This window comes from Xiphophorus hellerii, chromosome 14 (assembly GCF_003331165.1).
Source record: "Xiphophorus hellerii strain 12219 chromosome 14, Xiphophorus_hellerii-4.1, whole genome shotgun sequence".
Lineage (NCBI taxonomy): Eukaryota > Metazoa > Chordata > Actinopteri > Cyprinodontiformes > Poeciliidae > Xiphophorus > Xiphophorus hellerii.
This window is the reverse complement of record NC_045685.1, coordinates 3355169-3369945: the sequence shown is the minus strand read 5'-3', so window position 1 is coordinate 3369945 and position 14777 is coordinate 3355169. Positions and strand designations below refer to the sequence as shown.

The 14777-nt window shown below is 39.5% G+C and overlaps 3 protein-coding genes across 6 annotated transcripts; 1 reads left to right on the top strand and 2 right to left on the bottom strand.

Moving 5' to 3' along the window:
* The first annotated feature begins 1114 nt into the window (after positions 1 to 1114).
* LOC116733016 (ependymin-like) lies at positions 1115 to 3994 on the top strand. Its single transcript, XM_032583658.1, has 6 exons — positions 1115 to 1244; positions 1329 to 1363; positions 1449 to 1583; positions 1673 to 1865; positions 2002 to 2089; positions 3512 to 3994. Exons 1-6 carry the CDS (start codon positions 1166 to 1168, stop codon positions 3633 to 3635), a joined length of 654 nt encoding a protein of 217 aa, XP_032439549.1. The 5' UTR covers positions 1115 to 1165; the 3' UTR covers positions 3636 to 3994.
* Positions 3826 to 6393, bottom strand: cskmt (citrate synthase lysine methyltransferase). Of its 4 annotated transcripts, none has more exons than XM_032583653.1 (2): positions 6280 to 6393; positions 3826 to 5263 (listed from the first exon to the last, which is right to left on the bottom strand). In XM_032583653.1, the coding sequence occupies exons 1-2, from the start codon at positions 6359 to 6361 to the stop codon at positions 4581 to 4583; spliced, it is 765 nt and encodes a 254-aa protein (XP_032439544.1). In that variant the 5' UTR covers positions 6362 to 6393; the 3' UTR covers positions 3826 to 4580. The 4 variants fall into 4 exon arrangements, with proteins under 4 accessions (XP_032439544.1, XP_032439548.1, XP_032439547.1 ...); XM_032583657.1 differs by having other exon boundaries at positions 6248 to 6347; XM_032583656.1 differs by having other exon boundaries at positions 6179 to 6289.
* A 1663-nt stretch (positions 6394 to 8056) lies between these two features.
* LOC116733307 (ubiquitin thioesterase OTUB1) lies at positions 8057 to 13891 on the bottom strand. Its single transcript, XM_032584112.1, has 7 exons — positions 13778 to 13891; positions 12081 to 12142; positions 10950 to 11048; positions 10745 to 10863; positions 10425 to 10509; positions 9738 to 9932; positions 8057 to 8681 (listed from the first exon to the last, which is right to left on the bottom strand). Exons 1-7 carry the CDS (start codon positions 13860 to 13862, stop codon positions 8484 to 8486), a joined length of 843 nt encoding a protein of 280 aa, XP_032440003.1. The 5' UTR covers positions 13863 to 13891; the 3' UTR covers positions 8057 to 8483.
* Positions 13892 to 14777: the final 886 nt, after the last annotated feature.

Here is a 14777-nt window from a genome sequence, read left to right as displayed (position 1 = left end):
GCCACTTGACTTGTTCTCTCTTTTTAAAGGACCTTCACCTTTAACCTTTTGACGAACGACAGCGAAAGGTTAAAGTTTCCTGAGACAGTAACAAAAATTGAAAAACTTTTTAAAACCTTTATGTGTCACATCGCCAGCCTGCGTGTACAAGCTCGACATTTCACGTGCGTGAAATACACACGAGGACAAGCGAGCGTCGCCTCATCGCACAAGATCCGGAAATGAGTGGAGAGAGAGAGACAGTTCTAAACTAACGTTTTAATAAATCCCCTTTAAACGCAATATTACTTTTTGCAGTTTGGGGAGGGGGGGGCGGAGTTGTTTGAAGCAAAACTTTCTATAAAGATTTCTGAATATAAAAACCTGGAAAACTGAAAATCTTAAGACATGTTTGGCTTGAGACAGAACACACTTGCCCAGGGCGGCATCAGAAAGGTGTGGGCCACACAAGAACTAGAAAATAAAAAATATCTTATTGGTCAGTTGCCCCCTGGTTCTCTGCTACCTGTATGCATGTGTAGTGGAGTAAGTTTCCTTTAGTTGCTCTTGACTTCTGGGAAATTATATCACCTGCTTTCTGCGACAAAAATCCCCATAGATAAGTGTTTCCATTTTAATTGGTTGAAGCGCAGCAGAAGGAGGGGGTTGCCCAGGGCAACATTCCTGCAAGAACCACAAGCTATAAAAGTTAGGCACAGTGATTAATCGTGATTAAAAGCTTGTGATTATTATGATTAGATTTTTTTTTTAAATCAGTTGACAGAACTAGTATAAATACATTATGATGTAAAAATGAACTGAATGACTTGGGCAACACGACATTTGTGTATGTGTGTATTCTCCTTGCTGTTCCTTTGTACCAGACAGCAGTGTAAACATGTATTTTTCTTCTTTTTCTATGGCTCAAAATAAAGCAAAAAAAAAAAAAAAAGTAATAGTTTTTAAAGAAAAGGTCAAAAATGTAGATTTCTTTTTTCAGCTGATTTACCTGAACTCACACTGAATGACTTTCCAGATTCATCAGAGCTGCTGCTTTTTTAAAAAAAAAAAAATTTTTTAAAGAAAGTTCAAAACAGGAAACAGGCGTCAGGTGACACTGACTGGGAACTGCGCACATTTAAAGGAAGTGAGCTCTGACTGTAGAGAGGAGAGTCAGCCTGACGACATGAGAGCTCTGCTGCTGCTGCTGGTGGTGGTGGTGTGCCTGTCAGTGGGCTGCCTGGCCCAGAGACCCCTGCCATGCAGTGAGTACACACACACACACACCTGTGTGAACATCTCTACTTTTATCGTCTATTCAGACTAAAATATGCTTTTCATCTCGACAGCCTCCCCGCCGCTGCTGACCGGTTCCCTTTCTGTGGTGAGTTCTCACTTTTTTTTTTACCAGCCAAATAACAAAAAGTGATTGAGATTGTAGTAAATATTTATTGTGGATTTATTTCCAGTCCACCCAGAATGAGAAGCTGGGGGCCTTCGCCAAATACACCTACGATGCTCTGGGACAGCGGATCCGCCTCAGGGAGTTTGGTTCCTACGACAACAAGACCTTCCACCTGGACGTACTCCTGCTCTACAGAGATGTAACAACCACAGAGAAGGGATTTTAAACAACATGTTATGTTTTTATTATTATTATTGTTATTTCTATTATCCTGTCCTGTTTTGTAAGGGTGTGATGTACAAGATCAACTACAGGAACCAGACGTGCTGCAAGAAGCGCCTGAGCCGAGTTTTCCACCCGCTGGCCATCCCGCAGGATGCCTCCCTGCTGGGCCAGGTCGTGCTGGGCAGCTCCTCCGGCCCCGGCCAGGGGGTCCTGGTCAACACCTGGACCGGCCAGCTGCAGATGAGGAACAAGACAGGTAAGGCAGGAGGAAAACAGGATCATGTGGTGCTGCAGGAAGCACATGACCTTTCTTAGAAAAAATTAAAATAAAAAAAATTCCCTGAGCTCGGATTTCCAGTTTGACAGGTTGACCTGCTCTGTGTTTACCGCAGTGAAGTACATGAGCACCGTGACGGAGTTCGGCTGCATTCCCGTCACCACGCTGTTCCACAGCTGCAGGGATGGATGGAGGATCACCAGGTTGGTGCCTGAGGCCCTGGAAGCCTTGAAGGGTTTCACATTCTGACAAATGGCGTCCAGAGCTTCTGCCACGCCGGGCTAAATTTAAAAATGTACCAGCAAAACCTGGGTGGACATTTAGCATTTATCCTGTTGTTTATCATTTATCGTGATAAATCTCATGACGATAACAATTTTAATTTATCGCTTATCGCCACAATAAGTTCCAATTAACCCTGACGAAACTATCGGTATTATCAGGATTGTTAGTCTTACTATTTTTTCCACTGTTTGCTCAATTATCAATAAATTTGAAAATATGATTAAATGCAGTTACTGTGTGCAGTTCAGTGATAGAAATCAACTTCTTTGTGTGACTAAAAAAAGTCACATAAAAAGTGAATTATAAATGTTTTTCCAGAGCAGTGTTTGTGTTTGTTGGGCTGTGATAACCATTCAGTCACAGCTGCCTGAAAAAGAACTAACTTGTTTTTATTGTCACTTTTGTTGTAAAATAATTATGCCAGAAAATGTCATAATGCAGCTTTATGTCCAACAGTACGGAAGTAAATATGTGCCATCAGGCTTTGAATTAAACATGACTATGAAATTTGAATGTAGTAAATGTCTTTTAGGTTAAAAAATATATCCTGAATGTATTCTAACACTGAAAAAGTAAGTACAAATATACAACTTTCAAATTTCAAAAGCATTTTTTAATTCAAATCCTGATGGCACGTATTTACTTCCATATGTATTACCCACCACTAAGACAGGTTTCAAAATGTTAGACTTTTAAAAATGACTGAAACACACACACACACACACACACAAAATGTTCTGAATGTTTTCATTTTATCCATCAAGGACAAACACAGTTGATTACATACATACATACATACATACATACATACATACATACATACATACATACATACATACATACATACATACATACATACATACATACACGCATACATACACACATACAGCGAATTCATAAACGTTTTCTCTCTCTCTCAGGCTGAAGTTAAATCAGACCGAACTTCTCTCGTTCAGTCTGAATTAACTAGATTATTTATATTCATTAAATTCTAGAATAATTGAAAGAAAAACCCGATATTTTAATTTAAAAAATATATGTTAACCTCAATTCGCTCAACAGTTTGTTAGGGCTCCTTTAGTGTCAATATTAGCATCCTGCTCTCGAGGTTGCAGGTTGAAGAGGCCCAGTTTTTTTTTTCTCCTTGAAGTTTCTGCTCCTCTAGCAACGATCTTTTGTGGCGTCCATGTCTGTCTAGTCACCAAGACTGTTTTCAGTTATTTAGCTAATCACACTGTGACTCAACGAGTTTCCAATGTTGCACTTTTTCACTGCATATATCGTGTCTTCGGTTTGAGGCGAATGTGTGTTACTGGTTTTTTCTTTTTCTTTCTTCTCAGCTTCTTTGACAACGTGATTGGGCTGTCTGACCCTCAACAGCTCATCCCACCGCGTTTCTGTGACGACGCCAAGTTGGAAGAAGAGGAAGGGGAGGAGCCAGCTACCTTCTACAGCTTGTTCTAGAAGATTCTCGTGAATCTGGTTCACCTTGTGAATCTTTGCACTGACCTATCACTTCCTTCAGTCCTTGATAAAGAAACTTTTAAGTGGAAATCTTTGCCATCAGCCTGTCTGTTACTCGTTTGTGTATAAATCAAGTGTTGTAGAATTTAAATTGAGTGCAAATAAGTATAAAGATATATATTTTTTTGCATTTTTTTTCTTCATCATGTATGAATAAATGCTCTAAAAGTCAACTTTTTGAGACGTCATAAATGTTTGATTCGACGTCAGCTTTTAGCCATGGCAACACACTGTGATTGTGGGGACTTTAAATATGTCTGTTTCTATAAAGCATCTCAATAAATCAGAATATCATCAAATACCACGAAGCAAAAGTAATTTATTATATTGATTTATTAAACTGAATGAAATATTTTAATGATTACTATGACTTGCAGTAAATAAAAACCCCAAAGTCATTCTCAAAAATATTAATGTATCACATTTTACAATCACAGAAACTTACTCAACTATGTCCATTCTGGGATCTCTGTTGTTGAATAAAACCTGGCCACTAGATGGCGGTAGACAATCGGCAATGAGAAGGTTACAGCGGAAAAACGTCTGAGTGAGGGATGGAGGAGATTGTTGAATATTACATCAACCTTTAATGTTCGCGCAATCTTGAAATTCTTGAGAAACATTATGTGTTTTTTAAACATAAAGAGACATAAATCAGATTGTCTTGGCTATCAGACAGCATAATCTTAATTTTATTCATGATTTTCTTTTTGGGTTTTTTTTTTTTTCGTAAAATATAAACACTTCCTGGTGGGAACATTTTTTTTCACAACACAAATGATTCCGTTATTCTGCAATATAGAAATATGACGTTTTTACAAAGCTGGGTGTGTTCGAATATCCGTGTGTAGATATGAAAAACACAGACTTCAATAAGATAAAATTTTATTTGTTTACATCGTGATGAGCAGTCACTTGGTAACAGTAGTAACACACGCCCCTCAGCACCCCGACCTCCTGCACCCCAACGTCTGCCGCCGCCAGCCCCTGGCCCTGAGCGGCTGCCTCTAACCACACCAGTCTGGCATCAGGATCCTCGTCTGAGAACTGGAGCAGGGACCCGGAGCGCCGCAACACCTTCAGGCACTGCCTCAGCACCGAGGCCGCCTTCTCCGCCCCCTCCTTGGACCTCAACAGGGCGTCTGTGGTGCCCTTGTCAACAATAAGGTCCAGGCTGCTGGGACCGTAGTGGCCGTCAAGCCGGGTGCAGTCCAGTTCTAAAAAGTCAATTTGAGAGGAAGCGTTGCGAGGCCGGACGGCGTTGGCCCGGATGTGCTCCCGCATTAGCCGCACGGCTACGGGGGAGATGTCGGCGCAGGTGACTCGCACTGGCAAAGCGGAGTCTCTGTAGATGGAGGGGCCCAGCGCAGACGTGCCGCATCCCATGTCCAAGACCTGGACAGGATGGCGTGAAAGGGACGCAGCCTGCAGGAGGGGCGTGATGAAGTCCTGCACCGCATCGAAACTGAAGAACCACTCAAAGTTTTTGAAGTTGGGACTCCTGCTGCTGGTCTCAGAGTAGAAGCGGTCCCATGCTGATTTCTTATCCATGTTCTCCATCAGCTCAGCTAGACACAAGAAAGAGAAAAGAGACACAGTGGTTACCAAGACGACAGGCACAGCTTACCATCTAGTCCTGACTTATAGTGTCCTGCTGCTCTTTCCAACCAAGACACTTAAACTTACTTAAACAGGCAGACTGGACAAGGATGATATTTATCAGAGATTCATGAAGGAAGTTATGCTAGCATCTTTAGCATAACTTCCGCTTGAGCATAATTTCCATTTTAGTACAACGTCCATTGTGGCTTTTGTTGTTGAGTTGTGATTTTTACAGTTTACCCTAAATTCTGCATTAGCATAACCTCAGTTTTAGCATAAATTCTTTTTGATCATAAATTCCGTTTTAGCACTCAAGTGTCATTGTTGTGTTGTTGCATTGTGACTTTTACACTTTGTTGACCCTTCTGGGCTACCATACAAGTAAAAGTCCAAATTATTCATTTGAAAATGGATGGTATGTAGGCCTACCAAGACATTTCATACTTAAACAACCAGACTGAGAAGGACAACATCATGCTAAGTTATGCTAGAAAGGTTAGCATAACCTCCGTTTAAGTATAAATTCCTTTTTAGCATGAATTGAAGTGTGGCTTCTGTGTTGGCCCTTTTGGGCCACCATACAAGTAGAAGTCCAAACTAAAATCTTACCATGCTTTCTGCTGTCCAGCCAATCAGACTGAGGTTGACTTATTTTGAAAAGCATGAAAAAAAATAATGCAGTCTTTTGATTAGAAAGCTGGTAGAGACATACTGTAACATTTTAAAGGTGGTTCTACATAATAATTGACTCAAGGTGGCTGAATATACACCTGCACACCACACTGACTTCTCAGATTTTCATTTCTAAAATACAAAACCAAACCGCATTTTCCTTCAACTTAATTATGAACTACTTTGTGTCGACCGGTTGTATTGCTAACCTTTTGAACGAAAAACTCTTTCTATTTAGCTGGTTAGCTTAAACCCACGAAAGAAAACAACGAGACTACCCTGACATGAGTAATTCCAACTTTGGACACACTTGTCACTGATGAATGTTGCCTTGTACACCGGGAGAATCCTCTCCTGCCAGCCGACGTGAACGACTTCGTGAGAGCAGACATGTTGGTTTGTGTTCTCCAGAGCTCAACCACAGAGACAGGAGCTCTCACTCCGACCACGAATTCTATGATATTGAATTTACTCTAGAGTCCAGGAAAACGTGAACGAGAAAAACACCTCGTTATAATTTACGATCTTTGGTTAGTTTTCGTGTATATTTATGACATACATTCGTGGTTCTGATATCCAGATTTTCCTGAAAACAGTTGAGGAACAAAAGACAAGTAGTTCTTTGATTTATTCGTTCATTTATAATTTTATGACTTTTTTTTTTTTTAAATGTCGCTTTTTGTTTTTATAGCTAAAAATAAAATTCAATTCAGAAATACTTATTCCTAAAGGGAAATTAAATGTTGCTTTAATTTAACTCATATCATACAAATTTCTTCAAAGAGTTGTAGGTGCTGATGAGGAATCCCCGGTAGCAGTCTGTGTTGCAGCACTTTTGAAGAAGCCTCTGACTGAAGACGACATTGCTGCATACTGAAGGGTGTCCATAATTTTCTCAAAGCACAGCACAGGTTTCTCTGATTACAGGACATTTGTTCACAAAATTAACATAATCTTTGGATTTGTGTTTCTAAGCAGTTCACTGATCCTCAGAAGCCTTTCATCCTGAGCCAAAAGTTTGAACGATTTGAACGTTCCTCTAAAGCGGGAAATCAAAGCGTACAGGAAAAAAAAAAAAACAGCGCCTCCTAGAGTCACAATGTATGATGGTCGCAGAATCAAAATCAGTAATGACCCAGACTGTGTGCTCTCAAGTTGGCTTCGGTTTTTCCAATACTCACAGTGTACAGACATAGAGTAGCCTATAAATACATGCGATTTACAGAAATTAAAATATAAACATTAGGTGCCAACTTGTGAAATTCTGAAAATGTGCTTCATTTTGTTTTTTCTTGTCAATGTTTTAAACATGAAAAGAAGCAAAGAAAATATCAAATTTTTCTCATCCTATTTGGCCACAAAGTGAAAAATGAATTGAACATTTAGTGTTTAGTAATAGGTGTGCATGTTTGTAAAGGAAGCACAGCTTCACATGCAGACCTAAAGGCAGGGGGAGGCCGGAGTACCCGGAAAGAACCCATGCATCCACAAGAACAAACAGGAAGTCCCTTCAAATATTTTAAATAAATTAAAAAAAGAAACTAAAAGGGCAAGTTTAAATAAATGCACTCCAGTTATATAACTGCAATAATGGCATACCAATTAAATGGAAAAACTGCTGCACTGATCCACAACACAACCTCATGTATTACATTTGACTAGTTCAATTTTCACCACTTTTGAAACCAAATATTTTTTCTTGTATGGTTAAAATATTTGTTCAAAAAAAAACAAAAAAACACTCTTTTTGCATTTCATTTCCTTAAGGGTCTTTAGAGCATTTTAGTTATGTGTGCACAGCCATGATGGAATCCTGAGTAGAACTAGTTTTTTTTTTTTCAGACAACTGTTGCACTTTTATTGTAAAAAAAAAAAAAACAAACAGCAGAAGACAAATAATGGATTCAAGACCAAACGTTTCTATGGAAAGTATTAACTTTCTGGATGAGGTCTCTTAAAAAACTTTTTGGAAAAAAGAAAAACGATACATTAGGTACAACTCTTGGCCACTTGTTAGTGTCTTGTAATTTTTCCTCATTTAAAAAAAAAATGGAGCAGAATCTGAGAGTCAGAGAAAAGGCGGCAAATAAGATGTAAATTGCTTTAATAAAACTCAATGAAACGCAGTGTACCAAAGGAAGAGAATCAAACAAAGCAAGAAGATAACATTTACAACCACAAAAGAAAAAAAACCAAAAAAAAAAAAAAAAAAAACCTGTACAACTAATCGGCTGGAGTCACTTCTATTTTCCAACTATATTTTTTCCGTTAACCATTTTGTGTGACGGCGGAGGATGGCCTGGGGCTGGGGGAGGTTTGGCGTAAGAGGGGTAAATGAGACGCATGTGATTTTATCGTTTTATTTCCAAATAAATGAGAATCATCTCAGACACAGATGCGATTCGTAAATCAACGTGGCAGCTGATGTTATTTTTTGTTTGTTTTTTTTCTTAAACGCTCCCCCTGCGGAGTGCAGCTTGAGGAGAGGATGTGATCTGATGTGGCCCAGGAGTGTTATTTGTACAGGATGTCGTAATGGCCTGGTCTGTACAGCAGGAAGATGCGTGGGTCGCCCCCTTCAGGGAAGATGTGGTTATTGACAGACCCTCCTTCCCCTCTGTCCATGTACTCCACCAGAATGGATACATTCAGGGCCTTGGCTAAGGCAATGATGTGAATGTGGTCACTTTCTTTAGACATAGGCTCTACTTCCTAGGAAAGGAGATAAGAAAAAAAAACAATAAACATATGTGCAAACATTTTGCATAAGTTCATTCAAAAACCCTCTTTAATGATATTTAAGTATCTATGGTTACTGCATGACTCTTAATCCCAGCATTCTTTCATTGAGCAACAATATATGTTTAAAAAAAAGTTTATTTTCTGTGGGCACAATTCTATTAATGCGCTAATAGTGGAGCAAATTTTTCCATTAGCACTTTAGTCAATTTTTAAAAAAAAATCTAAATATTGGGCAATATATATTATATTATATTTAGATTTTAATATATATATATATATACACATACACACACTTTGATAAATGAGAATATTGTATTTCCTTCATTTATTTCCTTTTACAGGCACACTTCCGCTAATGTGCTAATAGTGGAGCTCATTTTTCCTTGAGCGCGTTTGCCGGCTCCAGAAGCATGTAGCGCACTTAGCTTTGCCTAAGTCAACTTTTCTAGATAAATTCTAAAGCATAACTTACTTGGCTGTTTTGTAAAGTTCGACATCTGCATTGAAGTTTTGATTATTAACTCCTAAGAATTTTTCTAAAAGTTAGACAGTTATGTTCATACTCTTATTTTGAAGCGAGTGAAGACTGTTTATGTAGCAGTTCCGTGTTCTTGCCCTTTTTTCCCCCCTACAAATAACTTTATTTTAAACAAGAAACGAAGACAGTAGAGAACAAGATATAAACATAAATATAATAGGTAGGTGTATTGTGAAAAATATAAATGTCAAAATTAATTTGGTGCTTGAGGGTTGTCATTCAAGGGCAGATATTATTAGCGCTTTAGCAGTAGCACGTTGGAGTGGCATGTCAGCGGAGCTAATGTTTATGATTAGTGCAAGTAACGTTTTAGTTAGCGGTGCCCACCGCTGATGTTTTATGTGCGTTAGTAAAAATTTGAATCAGCAATTAAGACCTGAAAGATAATCACTATCGGCCGGGGGAGAAACCGTGATCGGTGCGCTTCCAGTTCCTGTCTTTATCATGTTTCTCTGTAAAAACAACTTTTTATCCCAAACTCTGCCCACCTGCTGACAGAACTCCTTGATGGTACGTCCTCCCTCGATGAAATGCTCGAAGAAGCCATGCTCTCGCTGCAAGTAGCCTGAGGTAAGGAGGCGCAGGTAAACGACAACGTAGTCGGACATGTTCTGGTCATTGAAAGAGTTCAGCAGCTCCTGCAGCCTCGGATGTTTCTCACACAGTTCAATCAAGTCCATGAACTGCATGGCAGGTGGGATGGGGGGGGAAAAAAGCAAAGAATTATTAACTACAACAAAAAAAGACAACTACAAAACATCTTAAAATAAATTAGTGTATAATGAATAAAAATAATATGAATAAAGATCCAACATGTTTTTATTTTTAGCTAAATTAACTTAGTAAATTCTACATTAGCTACGGAAAGTGAGCTAGCTTAACAGGAATGTTGTTGTCAAGTGGTGAATACAACACAAAGTAGAAAATCTTGAACATAACGTGTTCTTCATGCATGTCTGTCTCCTCGAATCCAAATCAAAACGTGTGTAATTATGGAATGAATGAAAACAGTTCAACAAGTCAATACAATAAAGTGCTGTGGTTCAGAAAAACTCAATTGGAGCCGATTTGTCGCTCTGAGAAGCCGATCTGATCCGACCGTCTAATCCGAACCGACGGCTTCAACGACCAGACCTGAGGAGTGAAACGGCGAACGGACCGACGGGACCGCTCACCGTGTTGTGGAAATCCTCAATGGTAAACTCAGTGAAGCCTTCGCTAACCAGGTCTAGTTTGCTTTTAGCTGCAACTGCTTTAAATCTAAAAAATACAAAAACATTTGTTAAAGATAGAAACATTCCAACACAGAATATGATGCACATTCTGACGCGTCAGGGTAACCTGACCAACACAGAAGCTAAATACTGGCAAGTACCTTTAATTTGCAGGGCAGCAATGGTATAAAGTATAAAACCAAAATGGATCCTTTTGGTTTAAGACAAAAAAAAAAAAAAAAACACTTCAATAAGCCGACGGTAACCATCATAGCTCTTACTTCTGAAGTTCTTTGCTGTCGTCTAGCAGCGACTCTAGATGTGCGAAGCCGAAGGCTCTGTAAAAGCAGTTTCCATCTGGTCGTGTTTTGCGGATATACGCGTACTTTTTGTATAAGTCCTGAAACAGAAAACGAAGAGGAGTTGGTTACGAATTTGGAGCCACGCTGTAAAACCCCGACGCTGTGAACCGACAGTCTGCCCGACCTTGAGCTTGAGTTGATAAACCGTGTCGTCCTCAGCGTATTCTCTCTGCAGCACCGACAGGTCCTGTCTGTCCGACACTAGCGGGTTGCTGTTTGCGATCTGCGCAGACGATACAGTTAGTCTGCAGTTGCACCAACTCAGACGTTTTTAAACTCGTCAACTGTGCATTTACAATCCACAAACACTTGTGACCTCCTCTAAACATGCTAGTATTATTATAATATTTCAACCCTTAAATGCTGTTCAGGCTCATTCTGGGTGGAGAAAGACATCAAAGCTTCAAACAGACTCCAAAATTTTTATCAGTATATCTCTTAAAGGGGCAGTGTATTGTATTTTCCAAACATATAGTGGCATTTTACAGCATAATCAGTCACTATGTTGTTACAAAAATGCCATATTTATCAAATATGACTTAAAAGAAATTTGACTCTGTAATTTAAAAAACTCCTGCTCGTTCTGAAACTCCGCCTTCAGGATGTCATCACAACATGGCTCCTCTACTAACTCTTTAACAACGTTTCTACCAGCGTTGATCTGAGAAGTGGCTCCCATTACGAGCAGCACAGTTCCACCAGGCGGAAACTCGGAAGCTTGGAATCTTGCTTCTCTGAGGAGGAGCTTTGCCCTCGAAGGCGGAGCTAGATCCAACCAGGCGTTTTGCGCAGCTGAACGGTTGCCATAGAGATTAAAGGATTTCTCAAGCGCGCATGAACGAATCAGGGAAACTCTACAGATATGTTTCTGCTGAGGGAATAACATTACCTCAACATTTTCTCAAATTTGAACACAAGAAATTCTTCAAGAAAATATTGGAAATCTTCAGTGACAAAAAATGTATTAAATTATTTAACTACACTTCTTTTAGCTGAAACCATAAACACAAAGGTCATTCTTAGTGCTGCTAAAATAATCTCTACTTCAGCTCAATACAGTTAATTTATCCACTAGTAGCGTTGTTGTTTTTGTTCTTTTCTCGCCTGTCATTTTGTCTCTTTTTCCCTCTCTCCATCGTCTGCGTACAAAGTGTGGCAGCATTCCGACCAGATAGCTGCCTATTACCCAGAATGCAATGCAGTGTGGTTTGGCATGTTCAGGGGCAATCCCCTTAAAAAACATACGATTCCTCACCTCCTGCTGAATCCTGTCCTGTTGAGCGATTATGGCCTCATCGTAGGCGAGACAATTAACTCCTGGAAAGCGAGGAGAAGTCAAGGTCAGTCAAAGTCAGGTCTCGATATGGAATTTCATAAATATAGAAGGCAAGAGCAGATGAGGAAGGGAAAGAAAATAGTGCAGGTAAACTTGCTGTTAGGAAGAGACTTGTGTCGTTTCCCTTAAGATTTTTTAAGCGATAATGCAGGTTTACGTCCACACAAGAAAAACAAAGCACCTGCATTGTTATACAGGCCAGAAAATAATCATGGCAGTACTGGAATTTCCAGTGGAAGGAAGTATTCTCATTTACAGTAAACCCCCACCCAACCTCTGGTGCAATTTTGCGGATTCGTTTTCCCAGAATGTTTGAAGTGCAACTTGGAATGCTAAACTAGCTCCGCGCAATGCTACTTGGTATAATATTAGCTGCGTTTTTCCCAGCAGCCAATCCCAGAGCAGCTTGGTTTTGATTGGCTGTAACCCCAAGAGCGGAGTTAAGAAAGACAGTGGATGGCGATCTACAGTAATGCTAAAACAGTTCAAAACTGTGCATTTGATGCATATTAAGGTATTTTTGTGATTGCAACAATTAAAATAGGAAGTTTTAAGCATTTTTAGAGAGGGTGTGAAGTATTCGCATATCTTAGTTATTCGCCTTTATCCCCAACTCATGACAATACTGGAGGTCCACTACTTTTAATCAGTCTGCCCTCCGAATCCTCAGGCTAAAACGAAGCTAGCTTATCTTTAAGCAGCAGGTGTTGGTGCAGACGGTTTAAAAGTATGAAAGAATTTTGATCTCAGACTTTAAAAAGTGGAATAAAAAGCAAACTTAAAACATCACTTGAGTAAAAACATAAACAGTTGGCACCGACCACAGAAAACGCCACATTTGTTCATCTCTGTGGTTTGTGGTTCTGGACGTGATGATTTAGAAACACATAAATGACAACACATTCTGCATGTCCAGAGAATCCGGCATCTTTCATTCAGATCTTAAGAGTCTACTGTACTGACATTTTATCATCATTTTTAATATCTTCTGTACGTTTCGTCTTATCTTGGTCCTTTAAAAAAAGAAGGATGTAGTTCTACGAATGATGCATTTACGTGAAAATGACCTGAGCAAAGATTTTTTTAAAAATAATAATAAAACACTATCTTCAGAAATTTTAAAAAAAAAAATCTTGTTACCAATAAACAACGATATTGTAAGACAGCATTCCTCGGTTATTATGAACCCAATCTTCCATATAACACCGGCTGCCGCCAGAGAGCTAAACAGGGCTAGCTCGACTTGTGCGAAAAACAAAACAATTTCTGGGCACGACGAAAACCGTCTCCACACCGCTCAGAAAACAAAACCTCCCCCCTTACACGTTAACCCTCCGTATCCAACACCTTGTGAAGTTTAATGCTAGTCCAAGTCCGCGCACTGTTTCCCTGCTCGTAACTAAACCAGCGGTTTTCTCTCTTTCTTTGTGTAACTGCAGCAGCTGCAGCTCGCTAGTGTTAGCTGGGGAAGCTGTGGCCTTTCAGGTGGCGTGTCAGCCACGGTTACAGGGACAGATGAAGCCCTCTGCGGAGAGATGCAACAACCTCAGATCCAGCCGCCCGATACACGTCAGCGCACCTTGTTGGAGATTTTCACGAGCAGCTGATTTTCTCACCTTCCATCTCTCCCTGCGAGGATTCCTGCTGTTCCTCCGCCATCTTAGCTATCGAGATCTGTTTCCTCCTTCTCCGTGACCTCATGCATTAAATACTTCCGAATAGAGGGGAGAGGAAAAAGTGCTCAATTTATTGATGCATTTATTGTAATAGTCATATTTTCATGGTACATAAAGTAAGGAGAAACTTTAATAGATTGCAGTTCTGGCCAAGTATGGCAAAGAAAACAGTAGGGGTAAAATCGATTGTGTTTTGTGATCAATTTGAGCAAATCAGTATTTCAGGATGTGGAATTGCTTTTACATTTTTCTATTTTGTTTACTATCATCAATACCATAATTGGCTAAAAACTTTCCATAAGATAAAACTATCCAACCATGGGCGGTTCTAGAGAGGGGCCAACAGGGGGCCAGGTGTTAGTCGGTTTGTCACCCTGTCAATTTAGCATACCACTCTACAAGGCCATTTGATCAAATCAGCATTCTGACCTTTGTGAAGGGGTATGCTGTTTTGATGGGTGTTACACTGAACCAGCATACTCCTTTATAAACTACTGTTTCATTGTATCTCACTGAAATAAAAATAAATAAATAAACAATTCATTTTTTTACAACATGGTTGGTTAATGGGGCCAGCCAGTTTGAGCTAGCTTGAGGAGTATGTAGAGAAAAGGTGAAAAAGTCAAATCTTGTATCTAAGCAACTAAATAATAACTTACACTTGCTAAATAAACTCCCCAATTTAAAGTACACGCTTGAAAGTAGGTTACATTGCTGAAAAACTTTTATTTTGAAAATTCTTTACACATCCAGCTAGCTGCCTGCTAGCTTGAGTGAATTGGTGAATAGAAAGATGAATTCTTTCAATGTTTTACAGCAGTTTAACCATCACTTCAATATACCTCAGACTACTCATTTTATAGGACACATTAATTACACAACAAACATACAAATATTGTTTTGGTGTTTGTTTTTTTTACCCCTCCAGGGGGTCTTTTGT